We start from the raw sequence: 24,678 nt of genomic DNA on the forward strand, positions 1-24,678 counted from the left end.
AAAGTCTTTCCTGCTGTCACTCCTGTCTTCTCTGGTCTGTCAGCATGTCCTGAGTCAATACAAGGTGATGATCTATCTTTGCTGGAAAGATTTGTAGTCCTTCTGTATAAGAGGACCAGCCCTGATACCAGGGTAAACAAGGCCCAACAAACAATATTTGCACATGATGCCCGGACCATTGAGAACATACCACCAACTCAAGATGCTCTTCAGGAACACCTGAAGAGAGCTGCATATCAAGGTGAGCATATCTGGGGACAGTGCTTACAATCACTACAGCAGCTACCTAGCCCAGAAGACTGGGGATGGCAACTCTCTGATGAAAGATGGACTCCAAAGTGGACCATATTACAAGAAGCTTCAAAAGCTTGCCAGGAGCTGATTAAATGTGGATGCAAGAAAGCATGCAGGGGCCTCTGCAAATGCTATAGAGCAAGTTTACCATGCACTGCTCTTTGCTTCTGTAGTGGTAGCTGCCATCAGGAATAAATTACTATAATATCACCATTGCTGTTTGACAGTTGACCCTCCACAACTGAGTTGGTATCATCCTATGATGTTTTTCAATGGAAGAGTTAAAAATGTTTGAAAAAGCAGTTCAATGCTTGAATGACCAGAGTGGTCACTTGGATATGTGCCCCTTGTATTATTTCTTGACAAGCCCATAAGCCTATTTTTGCTGAATTTAGCAGTTAGAATTGACTTAATAGTTCAGGAATCAGCATTAATAATTTCTGTAATAAACATACATAATCTCAGTATTTATTTGATATGTCATTTGTCCAGAAATATTTATACATGTTCATTCAGAACAGGATTATATCACCCCTACCCCTTAATTACAGTGACACATGGCACTTTTTAGGTAGTTTTATAGTTGTTATAGATGGCTGTTATTATTACAGTACAAAGAGGTACAAAAATTATTAGGTACTTTCTGGGATGACACACAATTATCTGGTCACAACATGAAGTTTTGAAATGCAATCCACTCGATCATAAAATTTGTTAGGGATCTTTTCCTATAGCCCTTATCAAACCCAGCATACTGCTTATCCAAGGCTTAATGGAAAATTAGTTGGTATATTTTAGTATATTTGGATATTTTTGACACAAGTAGCAAATCTGGACACTTCATTTGGTTATAACAGTCAGTTACAAGTTATTGTTGAAACCTGTCCACCTCCTGGAATTTGCACGATTTTCACAATTTTGCTATTTTAGGCCTAAAATTGTTTTTCTCTGGTCTGACTAACCAAGGCAGATTTTGATGTGGGTCCCTAGCTTAAATTAATATCCATATCTTAAAGAACATCTCTGCCAATTTTGGTGCTTTTATCACATTCTGAACGATTTTTTCCCTTATCCACTGGACTATTTTAGATTTTGTCTCTCACAGTTGAAGTGTACTTACAATAAAAATTACAGAGCTCTACATTTTTGTAGGTGGGAAAACTTGCAAAATTGACAGTGGATCAAATCCTTATTTACCTCACTGCACATCAATATGCATTGGAGATAAATTCAATATTAGTTACCCATAGGTTCAAAGCATGTTACACATGGGTTAGGAATATGTTTTGGATACGGTAGATGTTATCTTGATGTATTTTGACTTATAAGTAACTTACAAATAATGTTTGTCAACAATCACATAATTTACCTACACCTTATGGCCCGCGTATGTGGGATGTATGAGCCGTATGTTGGCATGCATCGAAAATATAGTGCATGCACAATATTTTTCCATGACCTCACCATACTATGACATGCTCTACTTATACAAAACTTACAAATAACTTATTAGACACACGCCAGCATAGTCGCCAAATTTTTAATACATCCGCATATGCAGGCTAAATCGTCAAGATGTGACAGAGCCATAAATTTCTTTAAGATTTGACATCATTAAGATGAACAAAACTATGATGTACACCAGAGGATATCTTGAGCTTTCACTGGATGTACCTCAGAAAATGTCTTGGATGCAATTCATTCTCATAAGTAATGTAGGTTTTCTATAGATACTCCTATATAGTCATTTTGCTGAGAATCAGAAAGTCATCAGCAATCAGAAAACATCTGGAAACCTACTTTACTTTACCCAAAGCTGAAAGCTGGACCCACCCCCAAAACCTCTCTGGATTTAAGGAATTAAATACAAATCTGTAAGACATTGTGTACGGTGAATGTGAGTCCATGTCAAAGAGTCTATTCAAAGGAATGTCACACTTTTTTGATACTGCTTTTCCACAAAAAATTCACTAATCTAAAAAAAAAAGCAATGTGCATGGCTCCCCAACTAGGAAGTACCCCCCATTGCAAAGTTTTATCAACTGCAGAATCTGAATTAACACTTAATGCATCTGCTGTGATGTAATCATGTCTCAAGATACAAAGATTTATTCAAATAGATTCCAAACAAGAAGTAAATGTTATAATTGTCAGGTTTTTGACAATACAATAGTGTAGCAGAACCAAAATATCACATCATACAACATCATGCTCTTGGGTTCTCTGTCAGTTTTGCAAATGCCTTGTGATTTTTATATCTCAAATCTATCCATGTAGACAAATTGTAACTTGCACATTTTGCTTCATCAACAGTAAACAGTACTTAGATGAAAAGAATATGGAGTTTTAAAAAATAAAACATTTTATTCGTTTTATTCTTCTCGACAAGAGTCGAGACGGAAGTCAGACTACCAGAGCAAGAATTTTAGCTGAGGAAGCTTCTGCGATTTGAAGCAAAACGTCCTCACGTCAAGCAACCCAGTCCAGTCGAAGATTCAAGCTTCTCTACTATGGAAACCACTTGGACAATTGAGAGCCTACACAGAAACATTTCGCTTTATCTTAATTTTTTCCACACTAAAACCCTAAAGAGCATATGTCTGTGAGTAATATATACCCTTTCATGTTAAACCGACCTGTTGTGGCCTTCTGAAACAGTTGGTAAATGTATTTTATAACTTAAAAACGGGACCAATGCTAACATGTTAGCATGTCTATGGCGTTTTCAATGTTAAAGTTAGCATTAGGTGTTCGCATCTCAGCACGTTTGTGTGCATTTGCTTTCTGTATAATAATTAATGGCTCAGCATGTGTTGTCATAAAAGAGTCAAATATATTAAAAATTGTAATGTTTTTTTAATTTATTTTTATTTATATATTGATAATAATAATATCAACAACAGCAATAATAGTACTAACTCTTCAGAAGTGGCAAGTCCGCTTCTGAACCCCTCTCAAAGCCATTAAAATATGTTCTGTTGGCACAGCTCCAAACGCTGCGGGGCTCTGCCGAGACAGAGTCCGGTCAGAATTAATAACTTCAAAATGAATTGCCGCTTTAAATAAAATAACACCTCTTTCCAAATGCTGTAATACAGACAGTAAACTACAATCGACTAAAACGTTTTTTTCCTCCCAAAATGGGATGTCCTGCATTCTTTATGAATTACATCCTGACATGCAGCACAGCCAGCTGCAAGAGCCCAGCTCAGATGTATGGAAAGACATTCATGCCAATAATGTCTGAAAGGAAATGCTTTTGACAAAAAAACTACAGATTTTGTTTATTTCTATTTATGTTCAGAGATCAAGGATCCACCATGAATGGTTTATTATGTCCAGAGTTTAAGGATACAGTTACCAGTTTCATATTTATTTACTTTAAGACTCAATAAAATGATGCTGACATAGAAAACCTGTAAAGCATACTTTTAGTACACAGAAAATTCATAAGCGGCATCGATAACAGAATCAGACTGATAAGCGGAATCGATAATGGTATTGATAGATAAAATCTTATCAATACCCATCCCTAGACATGATATATATATATATATATATATATATATATATATATATATATATATATATATTATATATATATATATATATATATATATATATATATATATATATATATATATTTGGGAACCACAGAATCTCATCTCTGCTGTTTGCGGACGATGTGGTTCTGTTGGCTTCGTCAAATCAGGACCTTCAGCGTGCACTGGTGTGGTTCGCAGCCGAGTGTGAAGCGTCCGGGATGAAAATCAGAACCTCCAAATCTGAGGCCATGGTTCTCGAGCGGAAAAAGGTGCTTTGCCCTCTTCAGGTCGGTGGAGTGTCTTTGCCTCAAGTGGAGGAGTTTAAGTATCTCAGGGTCTTGTTCACGAGTGAGGGACGGATGGAGCGTGAGATCGATAGACGGATCGGTGCAGCATCTGCAGTGATGCGGTCGCTGTATCGGACCATCGTGGTGAAGGGAGAGCTGAGTAGGGGGGAAAAGCTCTCAATTTACTGATCAATCTACGTTCCGATCCTCACCTATGGTCATGAGATTTGGCTCATGACTGAAAGAACGAGATCGTGAGTACAAGCAGCCGAGATGAGTTTCCTCCGCAGGGTGGCTGGGCGCTTCCCTTAGAGATAGGGTGAGGAGCTCGGTCACTCGGGAGGAGCTCGGAGTCGAGCCGCTGATCCTCCACGTCGAAAGGAGTCAGTTGAGGTGGCTCGGGCATCTTTTCTGGATGCCCCCTGGATGCCTCAATTGGAGAGGTGTTCTGGGCACGTCCCATTGGGAGGAGGCCCCGGGGAAGACCCAGGACACGCTGGAGGGACTACATCTCTCGGCTGTCTTGGGAACGCCTTGGGGTTCCCCCGGAGGAGCTGGGGGAGGTGTGTGTGGATCGGGAGGTCTGGGCGGCTTTGCTTGAGCTGCTGCCCCCGCAACCCGACTCCGGATAAAGCGGAAGAAAATGGATGGATGGATGGAGATATATATATATATACACAGTAGTGTTCAGGATAATAGTAGTGCTATGTGATAAAAAGATTAATCCAGGTTTTGAGTATATTTCTTATTGTTACATGGGAAACAAGGTACCAGTAGATTCAGTAGATTCTCACAAATCCAACAAGACCAAGCATTCATCATATGCACACTCTTAAGGCTATGAAATTGGGCTATTAGTAAAAAACAGTAGAAAAGGGGGTGTTCGCAATAATAGTAGCAGCTGCTGCTGACGCTACAAACTCAAAACTATTATGTTCAAACTGCTTTTTTTTAGCAATCCTGTGAATCACTAAACTAGTATTTAGTTGTATAACCACAGTTTTTCATGATTTCTTCACATTTGCGAGGCATTAATTTTGGTGGTTTGGAACCAAGATTTTGCTCGTTTACTAGTGTGCTTGGGGTCACTGTCTTGTTGAAACACCCATTTCAAGGGCATGTCCTCTTCAGCATAAGGCAACATGACCTCTTCAAGTATTTTGACATATCCAAACTGATCCATGATACCTGGTATGTGATATATAGGCCCAACACCATAGTAGGAGAAACATGCCCATATCATGATGCTTGCACCACCATGCTTCACTGTCTTCACTGTGAACTGTGGCTTGAATTCAGAGTTTGGGGGTCGTCTCACAAACTGTCTGCGGCCCTTGGACCCAAAAAGAACAGTTTTACTCTTTTATCAGTCCACAAAATATTCCTCCATTTCTCTTTAGGCCAGTTGATGTGTTCTTTGGCAAACTGTAACCTCTTCTGCACATGTCTTTTATTTAACAGAGGGACTTTGAGGGGATTCTTGCAAATAAATTAGCTTCACACATGCGTCTTCTAACTGTCACAGCACGTTCAGGTAACTCCAGACTGTCTTTGATCATCCTGGAGCTGAACAATGGGTGAGCCTTTGCCATTCTGGTTATTCTTCTATCCATTTGATGGTTGTTTTCCATTTTCTTCCATGCGTCTCTGGTTTTTTTTGTCCATTTTAAAGCATTGGAGATCATTGTAGATGAACAGCCTATAATGTTTTGCACCTGCATATAAGTTTTCCCCTCTGCAATCAACTTTTTAAATGAAATTACGCTGTTCTTCTGAACAATGTCTTGAATGTCCCATTTTCCTCAGGCTTTCAAAGAGAAAAGCATGTTCAACAGGTGCTGGCTTCATCTTTACATAGGGGACACCTGATTCACACCTGTTTGTTCCACAAAACTGATGAACTCACTGACTGAATGCCACACTACTATTATTGTGAACACCCCCTTTTCTATATGTATATATATTTTTTTTACTAATAGCCCAATTTCATAGCCTTAAGAGTGTGCATATCATGAATGCTTGGTCTTGTTGAATTTGTGAGAATCTACTGAATCTACTGGTACCTTGTTTCCCATGTAACAATAAGAAATATACTCAAAACCTAGATTAATCTTTTTAGTCACATAGCACTACTATTATTCTGAACACTACTTGTGTGTGTATATATGTGTGTGTGTGTGTGTATATATATATATATATATATATATATATATATATATATATATATATATATATATATATATGCACTACCAGTCAGTCAAACATTTGACAGGTTATACATAAAAAAAGTATGCTTATTGGCACCCTTTGATAAATTTACATTAAATCATCACTTTCACACCAGGTTTTTCTTTGCACAAGTCAGCAGATGGATAAACATTTCAAAATCTCTGTGTGTATCTTGGATTTGATTCACATCAATTATTAAGAAATACAAACATGATGGCACTCTCGAGAGGAGGCAGTTCTAAAAACTGACTGACCATGCAAGAAGGAGACTAGTGAGGGAAGCCATGAAGACACCCAGGACAGCTCTGAGTTAGAGGTTTCTGTGGTTGTGATTGCAGAAGCTATGCATAGTTCACTGGCGAATAAGTCAGTGATGTCTGACTGGGCTTTGCAAATCCCCTTGTGTGCCTAAAATCAATGATCCATATATTGAACAATGTGTGTTTTTATCACTCCCACTAAATACACATACTGTGCATAACCCACACCATGAACACCACCTCTCAGTGTGCACACAACCAGAGACAAACATGCTTCACTCACTGTCTCACCTCATGTACCGGTCAGGCAGAAAATAAGACTCTGATCGGACACTCGGGCAAGATGGACGCTTTGCGCTGTGTGTAATTACTGTGTGTGTGGCCTCTGGGTGAATGCACCAAATGCAGTGGAAATCACTGCTCACAACACAGCCCAACAGGCCCGTTCATGTCCAAACCTTCAGAGTGCTGAGAGCGTTGAGGAGCATATGTCCAAGTAACCATGGAGAAAAAAGGAGATGGAAGAGAGGAGGTGGCCTGCCGTCTGCTGTGTTTTTGTGCCTAAAGCCAGAGTGTTGGCACCTGTCTAACCTGCTGCTGTGACATAGGTTATTACTGTTGTGTTTGCATGCATTCCTGTTCAAGCACATGCTTTTGACAGCTCTGCACACGGTGGCGTTGCTCCTCCTCCGTCCTCTCAGCTGAGGAAAAAATATGTTGAAGCTTAACAAAAGTATTCTGCACATTTTCTATGCAAACAAGGAGCAGTCGCACCACTCCCCACAAAGGACTGTACAGTCGAAACATAGGATTAAAGGTGCCTTAATGTGCAAAATATAATCTACATACTGTGTTTGGGGTTTTATGTTCAACATCCACAAAGTACCAAATGTAAGTCATATGGGAGACTTGTGTCCAGGTTTGATCTGTTTTCTTGTTTTTCTCACTAGTCTCCTTCTTACATGGTAGTTTTTAAGAACTGCCGACTGCACACAGATTTACCACAGAGCACCATGTTTGTCTTTCTTAATAATTGGTGTGAGACATTAAGTGACTTGTAAATGTTTATGTATTAAAGTGATGACTTGTATTAATAATAATTATTACATTTAGTTTGTCCATTTACTTATGCAATCTGAAAATGGAAGGACTGTGTGTAAAAATGGCTGTAATTCATCAGCACTTTATTTGTTAAGCCTTTTGAAGTGAAAGAAAATCTACACTTTAAGCACATAATGACTGCTTCATTTCAATTCCATTGTGGTGGTGTACACAGGTAAAATTAATAAAAATGCACCATTGTTCACTTACTTGTGTGCATGACTGTATATGGATCTTTGTGATGGCATACATAAAGTAATTTAAAAAAAAACTCAAGAGAACGATATCAAATGAATATGTAGATCAATCTGATGTCATCAAGCCAGTTTTTGAAATACTGCGAAAAGAAAGTTAACCTCAATGCAAAACAAAGAGATGAGTGAAATGTCTGTAGAGCTTTATGATGTTATTATGCTTCTTCTTGAAATATCGGGAAAAAAAAACCTGAAGGAAAAGACCAAATGGGTTAAAAAAGAACTTTTATACTTATTTGCAGAGGCTGCTGTAACACCACATTTATAGATCATTGTGATATCATGAAGCCAACTCAGCCACATGCGGTGGAAAGCCAGTACACTCTGTGTGTCAGTCTCAAGCCCAGATAAATGAGTAGGATTGCATCAGGAAGGGCATCTGGTGTAAAACAAGCCAAAATAAAGATGCAAAGTACAAATCGAATTTCCATACCAGATCGATCAAGGCCCAGGTTAACAACCGCCACTGGTGCTGTTGCCCAACAGGGTGCCATTGCCCAACAAGGTGCCGACAGAAATTGGGCTACTGTTGTGTGATGAAGAAGAAGAGGAGGAGAACGTATCCAGAGACAGTGGGAGAAAAGGAAAATTACAAGGGTGGAAGTGATAGTCCGAACTTTGAATGTTGGGAGTATGACGGGCAAAGGGAGAGTGACCTGACATGATGAAGAGGACAAAGGTAAACATATTGTGTGTTCAAAAGACCAAGTGGAAGGGAAGTAAGAGTGGGAGCACAGGCGGTGGGTTGTGAATAGGAAGAGAAATGGTGTTGCGTCATTTTAAAGGAAGAGTATGTTAAGAGTGTGTTGAAGGTTAAGAGAGTGTCTGACAGGGTGATGAGTGTGAAGTTGGAAATTGAAGGGGTGATGATGAATATCATCAGTGCATAAGCCCCACAGGTAGGTTGTGAGACGAAAGAGAAAGAAGATTCCTGGAGTGAGTTAGATGAGGTGGTGGAGAGTGTACCCAAGCATGAAAGAGTGGTGATAGGAGCAGACTTCAACAGTCATGATGGTGAAAGAAACAGATGTGATGACGAAGTAAAGGGTAGGTATGGTATGAAGGACAGAAATGTGGAAGTGCAGATGGTAGTTGATTTTGGACAACTGGAAAGTGACTGCAGATGTGGCGAGGGAGACAGTTAGGAAGGTACTGGGTGTGACATCCGGACACCAGAAGGAAGACAAGGAGACTTGGTGGTGGAATGAAGATGTCCAGGAATACATAAGGACAAAGAGATTGCCAAAAAACAATTGGGATAGTTGGAGAGATGAATAAAACAGACAGGAGTACCACAAGATGTGACATGAGTCAAAAAAGGGAAGTGGCAAAAGCTAAGGAAAAGGTATATAGCAAGCTGTACAAGAAGTTGAATAGTAAGGAAAGAGAAAAGGACTGGTACCAACTGGCCAGACAAAGGGACAGAGTGGGAAAGTATGTGCAGCAGGTTAGAGTGGTAAAAGATACAGATGGTAATGTGCCGACAAGTGAGGAGAGTGTGTTGAGAAGGTGAAGGGAATATTTTGAGGAGCTGATGAATGAAGAAAATGAGAGAGAGAAAAGGCTGGATCATGTGGAGAGAAATTAGGAAGTGCAAGTGATTAGTAAGGTTGAAGTGAGGGCAGCTACGAAGAGGATGAAGAGTGGAAAGGCAGTTCATCCCAATAACATTCCAGTGGAGGCACAGGAATGGAATGTTTAGGAGAGATGGCAGTGGCGTTTCTAACCAGATTGTTTAATAAAATCTTGGCAACTGAGAGGATACCTGAAGAGTGGAGACAAAGTGCGCTGGTTCCTATGTTTTAAAACAAGGATGATGTGCATTGCTGCAGTACCTACAGATGCATAAAGTTGATCAGCCACAGCATGAAGTTATGGGAAAGAGTAGTAGAAGCTAGGCTTATAAATCAGATGAAGACCTGTAAGCAGCAGTATGGTTTAATGCTGAGAAAGAGCACTACAGATGCAATGTTTACTCTGTACTGATGGAGATGTATAGTGAAGGCCAGAAGGAGTTACATTGTGTGTTTGTAGATTTAGAGAAAGCTTATGACAGGGTGCCAAGAGAAGAGTTGTGGTATTGTATGAGGAAGTCTGAGCTGGCAAAGAAGCATGTGAGGGTAGTGCAGGACATGTACAAGGATAGTGTGACAGCAGTGAGATGCACAGTAGGAATGACAGACTCATTCAAGGTGAATGTGGGATTACACCAAGGATCAGCTCTGAGTCCTTTCTTGTTCACTATGGTGATGGACAGGTTGGCAGATGGCATCAGACAGGAGTCTCCATGGACTATGATGTTTGCAGATGACATTGTGATCTGTAGTAAGAGTAGAGAGCAGGTTAAGTCTAGTCTAGAAAGGTGGAGATATGCTCTAGAGACCAGGGGAATGAAAATCAGTAGGACCAAGACTGACTACATGTGTGTGAAAAAGAGGGAGCCCAGTGGAATAGTGCAGTTACAAGGAGTAGAAGTGGTGAAAGTATATGAGTTTAAATACTTGGGTTCAACTGTCCAAAGTAATGTAGAGTGTGGTAGAGAACTGAAGGAAAGAGTGCAAGCTGGGTGAAGTGGGTGGAGAAAGGTGGCAGGAGTGATTTGTGACCGAAGAATATCTGCAAGAGTGAAGGGGAAAGTTTACAAGACAGTAGTGAGAGCAGTTATGTTGTATGGCTTAGAGACGGTGGCACTAACAAAAAGACAGGAGGCAGAGCTAAAGATGTTGCAATTCTCTTTGGGAGTGACATGAATGGAAAGGATTAGGAATGAACATATCAGAAGAACAGCTCAGGTGGGACGGTTTGAAGACAAAGTCAGAGAGGCAAGATTGAGACAATCACTGAGCCTGACTGGAAAATCACTAAGGGCCCTTGGGCATGGTCTTTAATCCCGTATTGCTCCCGGTGTGTAGTGAGCGCCTTGTATGGCAGCACCCTCACATTGGGGTGAATGTGAGGCATTACTTGTAAAGCTGTCTGATGCAGATTTTGGAAAAGCGCTATATAAATATAATTTAGTCAGGGAAGTGACCAAGAACCTGATGGTCACTCTATCAGAGCTCCAGCATTCCTCTGAGGAGAGAGGAAATCCTTCCAGAAGGACAACCATCTCTGCAGCAATCCACCAATCAGGCCTGTATGGTAGAGTGGCCAGACGGAAGCCACTCCTTAGTAAAAGGCACATGGCAGCCCACCTGGAGTTTGCCAAAAGGTACCTGAAGGACTCTCAAACCATAAGAAACAAAATTCTCTGGTGTGATGAGACAAAGCTTGAACTCTTTGGTGTGAATGCCAGGTGTCATATTTGGAGAAAACCAGGCACCATCCTTACAATGAAGCATGGTGGTGGCAGCATCATGCTGTGGGGATGTTTTTCAGCAGCAGGAACTGGGAGACTAGTCAGGATTGAGGAAAAGATGAATGCATCAATGTACAGAGACATCTTGGATGAAAACCTGCTCTAGAGCGCTCTAGACCTCAGCCTGGGGCGACAGGTCATCTTTCAGCAGGACAATGACCCTAAGCACAGAGCCAAGATATCAAAGGAGTGACAACTCTGTGAATGTCCTTGAGTGGCCCAGCCAGAGCCCAGACCTAAATCCGACTGAACATCTCTGGAGAGATCTGAAAATGGCTGTGCACGACACTCCCCATCCAACCTGATGGAGCATGAGAGGTGCTGCAAAAGAGGAATGGGCAAAACTGTCCAAAGATAGGTGCACTAAGGTTGAGGCATCATATTCAAGAAGATTTGAGGCTGTAATTACTGCCAAAGGTGCATCAACAAATTATTGAGCAAAGGGTGTGAATACTTTCTTAGTTTTTTGTTTTTTAATAAATTACCAAAAAAAAAAACAAAAAAAAAACCACTTTTTTCATGTTGTCATTATGGGGTTCTGTGTGTAGAATTTTGAGGGAAAAAATTAATTTACTCCATTTTGGAATAAGGCTGTAACATAAAATGTCAAAAAAGTGAAGCGTTGTGAATACTTTCCAAACGCACCGTATGTTTTCACAATATAAGCGCTTGTATTAACATGTCCTAAGAGGTACATAAAGTATAATGTGATAATAGAAAGGCAGAAGATAAAGCGGAAAGAAAAAGTAAAAATTTTATTTGTTTTCAAATCATAAATACTGTACAGATCCTCATGATAGCTTAAAGCAAGCTCTTATATCTAAAAACAAAGAGGCAAAAGAAACAGGGCAGAAAGTAGCATAACCATTTAAAGTACAAAAAAACCCGATCATAAACATTACTATAAATCTTTGCAATTTCACAAAGCTAATTCATGAAATAATGGAAAGAAGATAATATCATAATAATCAAATGACAAAAGGAGGAACGGTTAAACTTTGACGCTTGGATGTACACTCAGCCTGTTGTCATTGCCAACATGTTGATCATGTGATGTCAAAAAAGACAGTTTTTCAGAAGAAAGCGATAAAAAGAAGTGGAAAGTGAAGAAGCCCAGTACTCTGTGTACTTGGAGACTGGTGCTTTGTTTGATCAAAATTTTTTCTGAACCTGTGAGACACATCGAAGTGGACACGGTTCAAAAAATTAAGCTGGTTTTCGGTGAAAATTTTAACGGCTGATGAGAGATTTTGAGGTGATACTGTCGCTTTAAGGACTTCCCACAGAGCGGGACTTCCCACGGAGCGGGACTTCCCACGGAGCGGGACGTCGCGCAGCGCTCCGAGGCGCCGTCGTCAGCCTGTTTCAAGCTGAAAACCTCCACATTTCAGGCTCTATTGATCCAGGACGTCGTGAGAGAACAGAGAAGTTTCAGAAGAAGTCAGTTTCAGCATTTTATCCGGATATTCCACTGTTAAAGGAGATTTTTTAATGAAAGACGTGCGGACGGGTCCGTGCGTCGGGAAGCAGCCGGCACGGTGCGGCGGCACAGGAAAAACACCTCCGTGTTGATAACCATTTGTAAAATCCAGGCGGCTTTAGATGGCTTACAGTGGAGTGACTATATGAGAAATTGTTTAACAGCTGGACATGTTCCAACTTGTCCTTAAGGCTTCCAACAGAGGTGTTTTTCCTGTGGCGGAGCATCGCAGCGGCTGCGAGCCGATGCTGCAATCCGTCCGCACGTCTTTCATTAAAAAAATCTCCTTTAACAGTGGAATATCCGGATAAAATGTTGAAACCGACTTCTTCTGAAACTTCTCTGTTTTCTCACGACGTCCTGGATCAACAGAGCCTGAAATGTGGAGGTTTTCAGCTTGAAACAGGCTGACGACGGCGCCTCGGAGCGCTGCGCGACGTCCCGCTGTGTTGGAAGTCCTTAAAGCAACAGTATCACCTCAAAATCTCTCATCAGCCGTTAAAATTTTCACCGAAAACCAGCTTAATTTTTCGAACCGTGTCCACTTCGATGTGTCTCACAGGTTTAGAAAACATTTTGATCAAACAAAGCGCCAGTCTCTCAGCAACTTCTCAGACAAAGGAATTCCGACGAGGGGCTGGACGACTCCTCCCACAAGGAGTGCTCACAGGCGAATGACGTCACCGACAGGCGTGGAAAAACTCACGCATGTGCACGAGGGTTCAAGCATGTCTGACGTAAAAACATATGAATGAAATCCATATAGTTTTTGAAAAAAATAAAAAGGACCTATACTTTATTCACAGACCTCGTATTTTAAATCAGATCTGGATTTGCATTTTTTTTTTATTGGTATTTTGCATTTAATTATTTACTGGGGGTTTTGCATGAGTTTTCCCAACACTGCAAGATGAACTATTGTTCTAGAAGAATGTCTGTCTTCTTTAGTAATACACAGAATACGGATAATAGTAAGGGGTGTATTTTTGTGAGACTTGCAAACACACAAACAGCAGTGCCACACAATGAGAGGGCAGATTCCTCTTGGGATGTGTAGAGATGGAGGACAAAACACCTTGCATACATCAACTTCAACTGACAGCGGACTGTTTGCGTACGCATGACCTCCTCATGCTGCTCATCCCTGATAATAACTGGAACTACTCTGACCACAAGGCAAAACACAGATGTGCACATACAGCTGACCAGCCTGGCCCACAAGGAAAATCCTGATTCAGCTGACAGCGGATCAGGGTCACAACCAGCTGATCCAAGGTCAGCTTACAGCATCAGTGCGAACCCCTGAGGGCGAACCACGACCAGAACCCTGAACCCTCCATCTCAGGGGATCCCTCTGGAAAGCAGGTGGACTTTGCTCACCTGTGTGGTCTCCCTGTGGAGAGATCAGAGCCTCTGTGGTGACAGTGAGAGGGGTGAGGAAAATACAGAAGGGAAGAGGAAGGAGGAGGGACACACTGTGGTGGATCAAACAGTTTTTGGATGACAATTCTTAAAAATGCTTCCATTATCGCACGCCTGCTGTTCCAAGGTGGAACGCATCAGTGAAAAAACAAACTCCTAAGAGAAGGGATATTTGTCAACATATATCTAAATAATCCCATTAAAGTGTTCACTTGCTTTTGTTCTGTGACAGTTGTATTGCATTGGAGAAACCATGCGCGCAAAAATCCACTTACCGCCGGAACTCATGCTGTCAAGATGTTTTTCTTCTGTCTAAAACAAAACACGTCTGCGGAAAATAATCCCATCAAACACGAGACAATCCTCACGGTACACTTAAGTGATGCGATTTTTTTTTTTAAATGATCCCAGTGGTTGCGATTGACGCTCCTCATCAAATCTCTGCGCGTTCCAGCCAAATTCTGAGAAGGTGTGCAGCGAGAAGGCGGACAAACAAGCCAGTTTATTTCCAGTGATTTACAGCAAAAAAAAAAAAAAAAAAACTCCTCTCCCTGTGTTGGAATGTGTACAGAAACAGAAAGCAGTGACAGTGTCGCGCGGTCGCATTCCACCTTCACATTGCCGCTCCGCCGCGCTCTCCCCGGCGGCGCGCCGCTGCTGCCGTGCGCCTCTGTGGTGCCAACGCACATCAACATGTGCAATAAAGTTTTTCATAGAGAGCGAGAAAAAAAATAGACCTGTGTCAAGGCAATCACAGGAAGCCTTTTCCAGCCTACACTTTCAAAATAAAATTCTCTCTCTGAGTTCATCGCATGATTGCATGTTTGTGTTGTACAAAGCAAGTCGGATTTGGTGTCTAATGTGGGAGTCATCCACAATGCCATTGAACATTTTGTCCTAGGTGGCAACCACCCAGGCAGAAGCCCTGTCAATCCACCAGGATCCGAAAGACTAGGACCAGTGGCGGCACCCCCCCCCCAATAATGAGCCAAGCTCCCCCTCAGCTCCCCCACTAATTCTGCCAATAATGTGAATAGTGACTGACATATTTGTGGATCTCAACTGCAGTTTTGCGCTGAGAATGTCTCAGTATTGCGTAACTGAGCAAAGTGATGAATGTGTGTGTGTTCGGTGATCCACCAATGCTGAATCACCCTTCACAAACAGAATTTTCAGTTTTGCAAATAAACATTTATTTGTAAAAACCCACACACAACTTACAAATCAGAAATTTGTGTTTGTGGATCACAAACCACGTGTACAAATCAAAGGATATTTGTAAATCAGCCTCTGTGCATTTGCAAGTATTAATGAGACAAATTTAACTCCATCCTCCAAAATTTTAGGCTTCCTAAATATTTATTATGGTCACTCTTAAAACTTCACTTTATAATTTTATTACTGGTAATTTTTTTTGAATTGATTTAGATGAGATATACTTATTATCTCACAGGAACATATCACAATTATCTGGGAACTACTTTTTGTGCAGGAATTCATCAAGCACGTCAGACGCAGCCGCGCATTAACATGGGATATACAGAAGATGTATATCATTGTTCGGCCAAAACCTTTGTGTTAAATTGGCAATAAATCTTTGATATAGACGATTTGTGTAAGGTTGATTCCATGCATTGTCTTGAGCACCATTTCAAGGAATTCAGTTCGTATACCTATGTGCAAGTTTACTGAACTTCATACTAAGTGATGTGTGTGTGCATTGATACCACATTTTAGAGGAACACAGTGACTAAAACATATACCTTGGTATTTATAAAGCAATTTACTATATGTTGTTCATTTCGACAACATTTTGTGGAGCCCCTCCAACTTTTACCCCCCAGTTCCCCCCCAACAAAAATTTCCTGGCGCCGCCACTGACTAAAACCGTTGTTCCCCTGCAAAGATACTGGCATGACCAAACACATCTATCCAGTGATGTCATGACTCCAAAAGTTCTTCCAAAGTGTCTTTCGATATCAAAGCTCAAGGAATCAGAGACAGCACTGTCACTGCTGAGATAAGTGAATGTCTCTCCAAGTTCAACACTTTCACCACATATGATACACTTCTGAGGCCGAGTCCAGGAAGTCAGTAAAAGCATGGATTGATTCAGGAGACTCACAAACCCAGACAACCTGATTCCTCAATCAGCTTCACAAGTGCGGCAATCAAAGTGTACAGTCCAGTGACCCTGCAAACATCTCCGTGTCATCCAGGAAGTCAAGATCAGCCACCAACAAAAGCACCTTAGCTGTTGGTTTCCACATAATAAGAGTTTAAGATCTCCCTTTTTTGAATGGGAGCCATAACCCAGAAGATGGTTCCATTTGTAAAGAAATATAGCTGATCATTTTAAAAACTGTGATGTTTTAAAAGTTTGCACTTTTTTGACATATTTGGAAATAGCAAATTTGGATATAAATTTATTTTTCATGGTTTTAATTTTTTTTTCAACCATATCCATCCATCCATCCTCTACCGCTTAGTCCAATTAAGGGTCGCAGGGGGCTGGAGCCTATCCCAGCAGTCATAGGGCGTGAGGCGGGGTACACCCAGGACAGGACGCCAGTCTGTCGCAGGGCCACAAATAGACAAACAAACACAGACACACCCACACACACACCTAAGGACAATTTTAAAGATTCCAATCCACCTAACCCGCATGTCTCTGGATGTGGGAGGAAACCGAAGCACCCGGAGGAAACCCACGCAAACACGGGGAGAACATGCAAACTCCACAGAGAAAGGCCACGGGAATTGAACCCATGACCTTCTCGCTGTGAGGCAACAGTGCTAACCACTAAGCCACCGTGCTGCCCTTTTTCAACCACATGTTAACAGAAAATCTATTTTGAATATTCCAGCATTTCTCTTCCAGCAAAACAGCAGTTATCAAGTTACAAGCATCCATCCATCCATTTTCTTTTATGCCGTGAGGCAGAGGCCAAGATACAAGCCTCTTTTTTTCTTTTTAAAAAAAAAAGAAAAAAAAAGCAAAACACAACAATTAAAAATCCTGCGAAATAACAACTAAACAACATTGAATTTCTGTAGTTTTAATTTCCATTATCACAATACAAAGACCACTGCAGATAATCACTCACTCAGTAATAAAGTAATCATGATGAAATACAACTTAATTTTCCTGTGAATTACAAAAGACAATTTAAAAAGGTACACAGATAAAACACTTGCTTTTTAAAGGTGTCCCACAATTTATTTATTTTTCATTCATAAATATTTGATATTTAGCTGCCTTTTTGTAATTGTAAGTTTTACTCGCATTAAATTTGCTCAGAATTGTCAAGATTTCGGCAATTTATATTTTTGACAATTCACATTTGATTTGATTGATTGATTGATTCATTCATTCAAAAATATATTCACACAACAAACAATTCAGGAGTGAAAACTGTTTTTTACTTTTGAGTCAGTCATACCTTTTTGAATTGATTTAATCAGGTTATTTGAGTAAATTCTAAGAGACATGATTTTTCTGTCAACAATAAGGTTTTAGAATTTTATTGTGAAAGCAACGAACCATTGAATTGTGAAAGCAATTGAACCATTTCAATTTGACTTGACGAATTTTATTCTCGAAAACGTTACTCTGAGAGTTGTATGATTACAAAGAGTACATTCCACTGCAAAAAGTCTTCAAACGTCATCTCACTTAAACACAGAATTCAGCACAACGAGGAAGCACTGAAAATTCTCAATCTCTGAAGCATTTCAGACTGTTTATAATTTTAAAAGCAACATTATGAAAAAGCATAATAAATGAGGATCACATGATTCGTCTTTAATAATAATAATAATAATAATAATAATAATAATAATAAAATCCACATTCTGGCTTGACTTTTGTTTGTTTGTTTCTATTTTCAAATATAAGACATGAAATGTCACCAAAAGTGTAAGGATACCGCCCTCTTGCGGATAGATAATGTAAGCATTGCATTGGATTATTTATGGTGGAGACGGTGTGTTAATTTTGAAGCTTTTGAATTGATATTTTGTGCCGTACAATGACAGTAAGTAATTGTTATCCAGTCTACAAAGCACCATCAAATCCTCAGTCATTTATTGTAAACACTGTAACTCTGAGCCATTGTGGGTTTACACACACACACACACACACACACACACACACACACACACACACACACACACACACACACACACACACACACACACACACACACACACACACACACACACACACACACACAGGTATTCACTGTGAATACTTATTTACATATAATTTGTTTTGTTTTTTTAATACATTTGCAAAATCTCAAAAAAAAACATTTCACATTGTCATTATGGGGTATTATGTGTAGAAAAACATGAATTTCTACATTTTGTAATAAGGCTGTAGCATAAAATATGGAAAAATCCCCGGACTTAAGTCTGGACGCACTTATTTTCCCTTTCATATGGCTGGCATACTGGTACAGTTTTTGTTTTACGCTTTTTACTCTTTTAATTCATTTATTAGTAATTGCAGTGGGCTGCGGCCTCAGCTTTAACTAATTCTGGTCTTTTAGTGAAGTTTAGGCTAGTGGCCGGTGTTCACCTTAGTATTTCTCTGTTTTTTCTTGTTGTTTAATGCTGGTAATTATACAGTATTTTTTTGTCTTTCTGATGCTGATTCTGTTTTTTCTCTGTTTAAGGTGCAGCTCCATCCATAGACGGGAGTTGTATTTGTGTTGGCGACCCTCCTGTCCTGTGCTCCAATAGCATTTCTTGTATATTCGTCCATGAATTGTTCTGTAATTTATGTTTGTAGCATGGCCCAAGCAGAGGGTCACCCCTTTGAGTCTGGTCTGCTTGAGGTTTCTTCCTCAGATGGAGTTTTTCCTTACCACTGTTGCTCTGTTGTGTGGGCCGCTGAAGAGGAGGTACTGCTGGCCCACCACCACTAGAGGGCGCCCTGCCTGGAGTGCGGGCTCCAGGCACCGGAGGGCGCTGCCGCCTTACCAAAGAGGTAACCATTTCAGCCTGCACATACGTGTGTCTTTACTTGTATTCTTGTTTGATTGTCTATAGGACAGCTGACTACTAGACAACATTCGGATAAGTACTCACCTTCCTACATTGTTGTTGACGAGAGGTGGAGGTGGACTCTCCACCCTCCGTGTTACTGGGTGCAGCCGCATCCACACCTGACTGTTTCTGTTTCTTGCCAGCAGTACCGGATCCGACGAGCGGAGGCAGTGGCCACCTGGGAATTCGGGACTTGGCGGCTCCAGTATTCCCGGGGTTCGGTGGCAGAGGAAATCGGGTTGGTTCCGGTTTGACTTGGACAGACGTCTCCTATCGTCGAGCCTGCCCACACGACAACCGTTGTAATTGGACTCCATTTCAATATTGTAACGGTTGTATTTGTTGTGCCTGTTTCACAACAGTAAAAGCAGTGTTATTCGACTCCTCCATTGTCCGTTCATTTGCGCCCCCTGTTGTGGGTCCGTGTTCCTACACTTTCACAACATGCTCTGGGGGTTGGTAAGGTTAGACCTTACCTGTGTGAAGTGCTTTGAGGCAACTTTGTTGTGATTTGGCGCTATATAAATGAAAATAAATTGAAATTGAAAAAATTGAAAAAGTGAAGTGCTGTGAATATTTTCCAGATATACGAAACAGGAAGATTAAGAGTATCTCTTGCATTGTGAGGGAGCATCAGCTTTGACATTTTGGCCATGTGGCAAGTTTCTCTGTGCATGATCCAGCACACAGGTGATGCTGAGGACCCCAGTGGCTGGAGCAGGCCAAGGAGACACCCACATTTCACTTGGATGCAGCAGACAGATGGTTATTTTAGAGATGTGGGGATGGACCAGTTGTCTGCCTTGGGGGCTGCCATCCATTACCTGAGGAGAAGCAGCTGAGCACATCATTCCTGCAACATCTGATGTCCTCCACTTAATACCAAATCACACAGATACCCCTCCCCAATTCATGCACAGTCTGTCTCCATCCTCATCTTGATACTCCCCAGCTGTAATAAAAATATGAAGACGGTCCCAGGTTCACATCTGGCCTGGTCCTTTCTGTGTGCCATTTGCATATTCGCCCTGTGTTTGTGTGGCTTACCTCTGAGCAGGGGTGCTGAAAAGGAGAGTGTAAGAACAAGGATTCTAGGGGCCCATGATTGACAGGGGCCCAGAGAGGCCCTGAATACAATTATAATACTGACAAATTAATATGTGTGTGTGTGTGTGTGTGTGTGTGTGTGTGTGTGTTGTGTGTGTGTGTGTGGTGTGTGTGTGTGTGTGTGTGTGTGTGTGTGTGTGTGTGTGTGTGTGTGTGTGTGTGTGAGACCAGAGGTGGCGGCCACTAGAGGGCAATAGGGCGCCGCCCCTCAAAACATTGAAAAAGACAAATCTACAACATAATTAACAAATTAGAAATAAGTGGTTTTCTCAGAGTCCGTGCATGCACGTGCCTGTCAGTGTTAGTATGCATTTAAATATGACTGCAGGCTTACTTGTAGTTCCTAGGGTTTGTAAGAGTAGAATGGGAGGCAGAGCCTTCAGCTTTCAGGCTCCTCTCCTGTGGAACCAGCTCCCAATTCAGATCAGGGAGACAGACACCCTCTCTACTTTTAAGATTAGGCTTAAAACTTTCCTTTTTGCTAAAGCTTATAGTTAGGGCTGGATCAGGTGACCCTGAACCATCCCTTAGTTATGCTGCTATAGACGTAGACTGCTGGGGGGTTCCCATGATGCACTGTTTCTTTCTCTTTTTGCTCTGTATGCACCACTCTGCATTTAATCATTAGTGATCGATCTCTGCTCCCCTCCACAGCATGTCTTTTTCCTGGTTCTCTCCCTCAGCCCCAACCAGTCCAGCAGAAGACTGCACCTCCCTGAGCCTGGTTCTGCTGGAGGTTTCTTCTGTTAAAAGGGAGTTTTTCCTTCCCACTGTAGCCAAGTGCTTGCCCCACAGGGGTCGTTTTGACCGTTGGGGTTTTACATAATTATTGTATGGCCTTGCCTTACAATATAAAGCGCCTTGGGGCAACTGTTTGTTGTGATTTGGCGCTATATAAAAAAATTGATTGATTGATTGAAATATGTTCCAACACTTCATTCAAGTATTTCATTTCATTTCATTTACTAGAGTAAAGCCCACTTCCTGGCTGGGTCGCTGGCTACATGGGGGTCTGTTGAAGGTTGTAAACTTTTCACAATCATGTGACCTCAGGCTGAGTTTTAATTTGCGCATCAAACTTTTACTGCAGATGCAACTCTGTGTATCCCAGACCAGTTCACTGATTTTCACATTTGTTTGTGTTGTTGTTGTTCTTTTTTTGTTGTTGTTGTTATCTATTTGGACAGGGCAATGAACAAATCACTCAAACCCAGTGCAAGAATTTCACTCTCCCTTGTCACTCTGGGCAGCCATAACTCGTGTGTCCCAAGCCAAGTTCAGCTTCCAGCTCCGTTTGTTTAAATTTTCCTGTGTGTTTTTGCGACTGTCACGCAACATCACAGATTTGAAAGCAAAGACTATAGCGAAGCACTCTTTGAATTTTCAGAAAAATGCACTTCAAACCTTTGAGTCCTTCAAAATAAGAAGCCGACTGTGGGCTAACTATAAACTACAACACCTAGTTATCGATTGATGACCTTAGATATCAAGGTAAGTCACACAACATTACATAATCCGAAGCAAAGATTGTTGTGTGGTGCACTTTTTGGAATATTTGAAGCTTTGAATCAGAACTAGGCTTGCAGGCTGAATTTAGAACTAGAGGCTGATGGTTAGCAGCTCAACAAATTCATCAAACTTCTTCAGCTTCAGTTGGTTTTAAATCATTTCCATTGTTTAAATGCATAAGACACCATGCTAACAGAGTGATAATAACACACTCTGAAGGGCAGCCGCAACCGTTTAGAATGGTTATTGATTCGTGTCATCCAATGACAGGTGATTGTGTGTGTGTGTGTGTGTGTGTGTGTGTGTGTGTGTGTGTGTGTGTGTGTGTGTGTGTGTGTGTGTGTGTGTGTGTGTGTGTGAGAGAGAGAGAGTGATGATAAGGCTATTGTATTTGGCATCAAATATACACTCAGTTGCCAGTTTATATGACCCTAAGGTAAAAAGAAGTCAGCAGGCCACAGAGTGTTCTGTTAATGTGCACCTGTTCTGCGGAACAATCTGCCTGCCTGCAAAGACAAAACAGTCAGACTAGTCCATGGCTCCTCTGTTCTCCCTATCCTATGGTTAGCATATCTGTGTAGTATTAATACAGTAACATGCTTTTGGAGGGCGGTATGCATTTTCAAGAGGCCCGACGTCCATGCCCAGTCACCCAAAATTGACAGCTATTCGCCCGAGTTAGACGATGGCGAATAGCTGTCATTGCGGGCGACGGGATGGACGGAGGGACTCAGAAAATGTATACCACACGACAACAGCATGTTATTTGCATTATTATCATTTTTTTGTGAGATACACAACACGTAATGCGTACATAAAAAGTTTGCTCACTTAACTTTTGTCGTGTCGGCTAGCTGGCGCACGCTGCTCTCCAATTTAGCTAGTGTGTCCTCATCAAGCTCGCTGCTTTAGCTGCTGTTCATTGTCGTACTATCCATGAGAAAATCATCCGGAATATCCATATTGGGACCAAAACACACTTCTCGCCTTTTCATCTTTTCCTCTGCAAACAGTTTTTTTTCCCCCCCTCTGCGGACAGTTCTTGGTCTGCACGTTATGACGTCATTTGTTTACGCACAGCGGGCGAGTATAGCCAGACATCGTCGACATAAATCTACGATACCAGCCCTGCAACGCCCCGGTAAAGTGATAATAATGAACAATTCTCTCCTTTTAAATTGTATTATTAACAATGGAACAGGCGTCAGCCTTACCATATCTAAATTCTGGGTCTGTTAGTGAAGCATAGTAACCTTTGGTAGTCTCTGCTTCTCTGTTGTTTTACTGCTGGTAAAATAATGCCATAGGTGGTGTTATTTATACATGGCTGACTGACCTCTGTCTGAGGTGCTGCAGCCAGAGTTGGGGACCCTGGGACCGGGGAGTCTGGTGCTGCATTGCTGATATACCAGTCATGGGCTGACTTGTTTTCTGCAGATGACATCTACACTGTCCAACAGTACTCAAGACCTTGAGACTTTGTGGGCTTAGCCTTGAGGCGAACTCTGTATCATTGCATACTGATGGTGTTTTCCACATTCTGTTCATTTTTCTTCACTTTGTAACTGTTAGAATGGCTTAAACAGTGGGTCACCCCTCTGAGTTTGGTCTGCTTGAGGTTTCTTCCTCAAAAAAAAAAAAAAAAAAAAAACACCAGAGGGAGTATTTAACCCACCACTGTCGCCATGTCCTTACTCAGGGGGGTTGGTAACGGTAGACATGGGAAGCGCCATGGGATGACTTTGTTGTGATTTGGCACGACAAAAATAAATTTCATTCATTTAAATTGAATTATTAGGTACACTTAGTTAAATGCAATGCACCATGCAGTGAAATCTCCCTTCATGGAGAAGTGAAGATGCACCATCATAAAAATCAATACCACACAGTAAAATCACCAGTTTTAAATTAACACTGACAGTGAACATATGGTCCCACTCTGATCAGTGTAGGGACCATATGTTACACTGGCAGTGTTAATTTAGCACTTTCAGTGTTAGTTTTACACTGGGATTTTACTGTGCACCAGCTGCCACTTAATGGGAATAAACAGGTTTTGAAAATGAATGAACGTACAGTGCATGCAGAAAGTATTCATAGTGCTTCACTTTTTCCACATTTTGTTATTTTACAGCCTTATTCCAGAATGGAGTAATTAATATTTTCCCTGCACAGGTTCTACCCATAAACACCCCATAATGAGAACATGGATTTTTTTAATTATTGCATTTATAAAAAAAAAAACCCCCTAAGAAATCACATGCACATAAGTATTCACAGCCTTTGCTCAATACTTTGTTGTTGCACCTTTGACAGCAATTACAGACTCAAGTCTTCGTGAATATGATGCCACAAGCTTGGTGCACCTATCTTTGGACAATTTTGCCCATCCCTCTTTGCTCTTTGCTCCTCTGGGCTCTGGCTGGGTCACTCAGGACGTCACAGAGTTGTCCTGAAGCCACTCCTTTGATATCTTGGCTGTATGCTTACGGCCATTGTCCTGCTGAAAGATGAACTATCGCCCCAGTCTGAGCTCAAGAGCACTCTGGAGCAGGTTTTCATCCACAATGTCTCTGTACATTGCTGTGTTCATCTTTCCCTCAATCCTCACTAGTCTCCAGTTCCTGCTGCTGAAAAACATCCCCACAGCATGATGCTTCCTCCACATGGTTCACTGTAGGGATGGTGCCTGGTTTCCTCCAAATATGACACCTGGTATTCACACCAAAGAGTTCAATCTTTGTCTCATCAGACCAGAGAATTTTGTTTCTCATGGTCTG

The 24,678-nt window shown here is 41.3% G+C and overlaps 1 protein-coding gene across 1 annotated transcript in view; it reads right to left on the minus strand.

Annotated features, from left to right (window-relative positions):
* The window catches only part of ablim3 (actin binding LIM protein family, member 3), a 228,124-nt gene extending 213,212 nt beyond the window's left edge, over positions 1-14,912 (minus strand). Inside the window, exon 1 of the mRNA XM_034181319.1 lies at positions 14,506-14,912. Within this exon, the coding sequence (XP_034037210.1) occupies positions 14,506-14,518 (13 nt within the window). The 5' untranslated portion in view covers positions 14,519-14,912. The remainder of the gene's footprint in view (positions 1-14,505) is intronic.
* Between the last annotated feature and the right edge of the window lie 9,766 nt (positions 14,913-24,678).

This window comes from Thalassophryne amazonica, chromosome 11, assembly GCF_902500255.1.
Source record: "Thalassophryne amazonica chromosome 11, fThaAma1.1, whole genome shotgun sequence".
NCBI lineage: Eukaryota > Metazoa > Chordata > Actinopteri > Batrachoidiformes > Batrachoididae > Thalassophryne > Thalassophryne amazonica.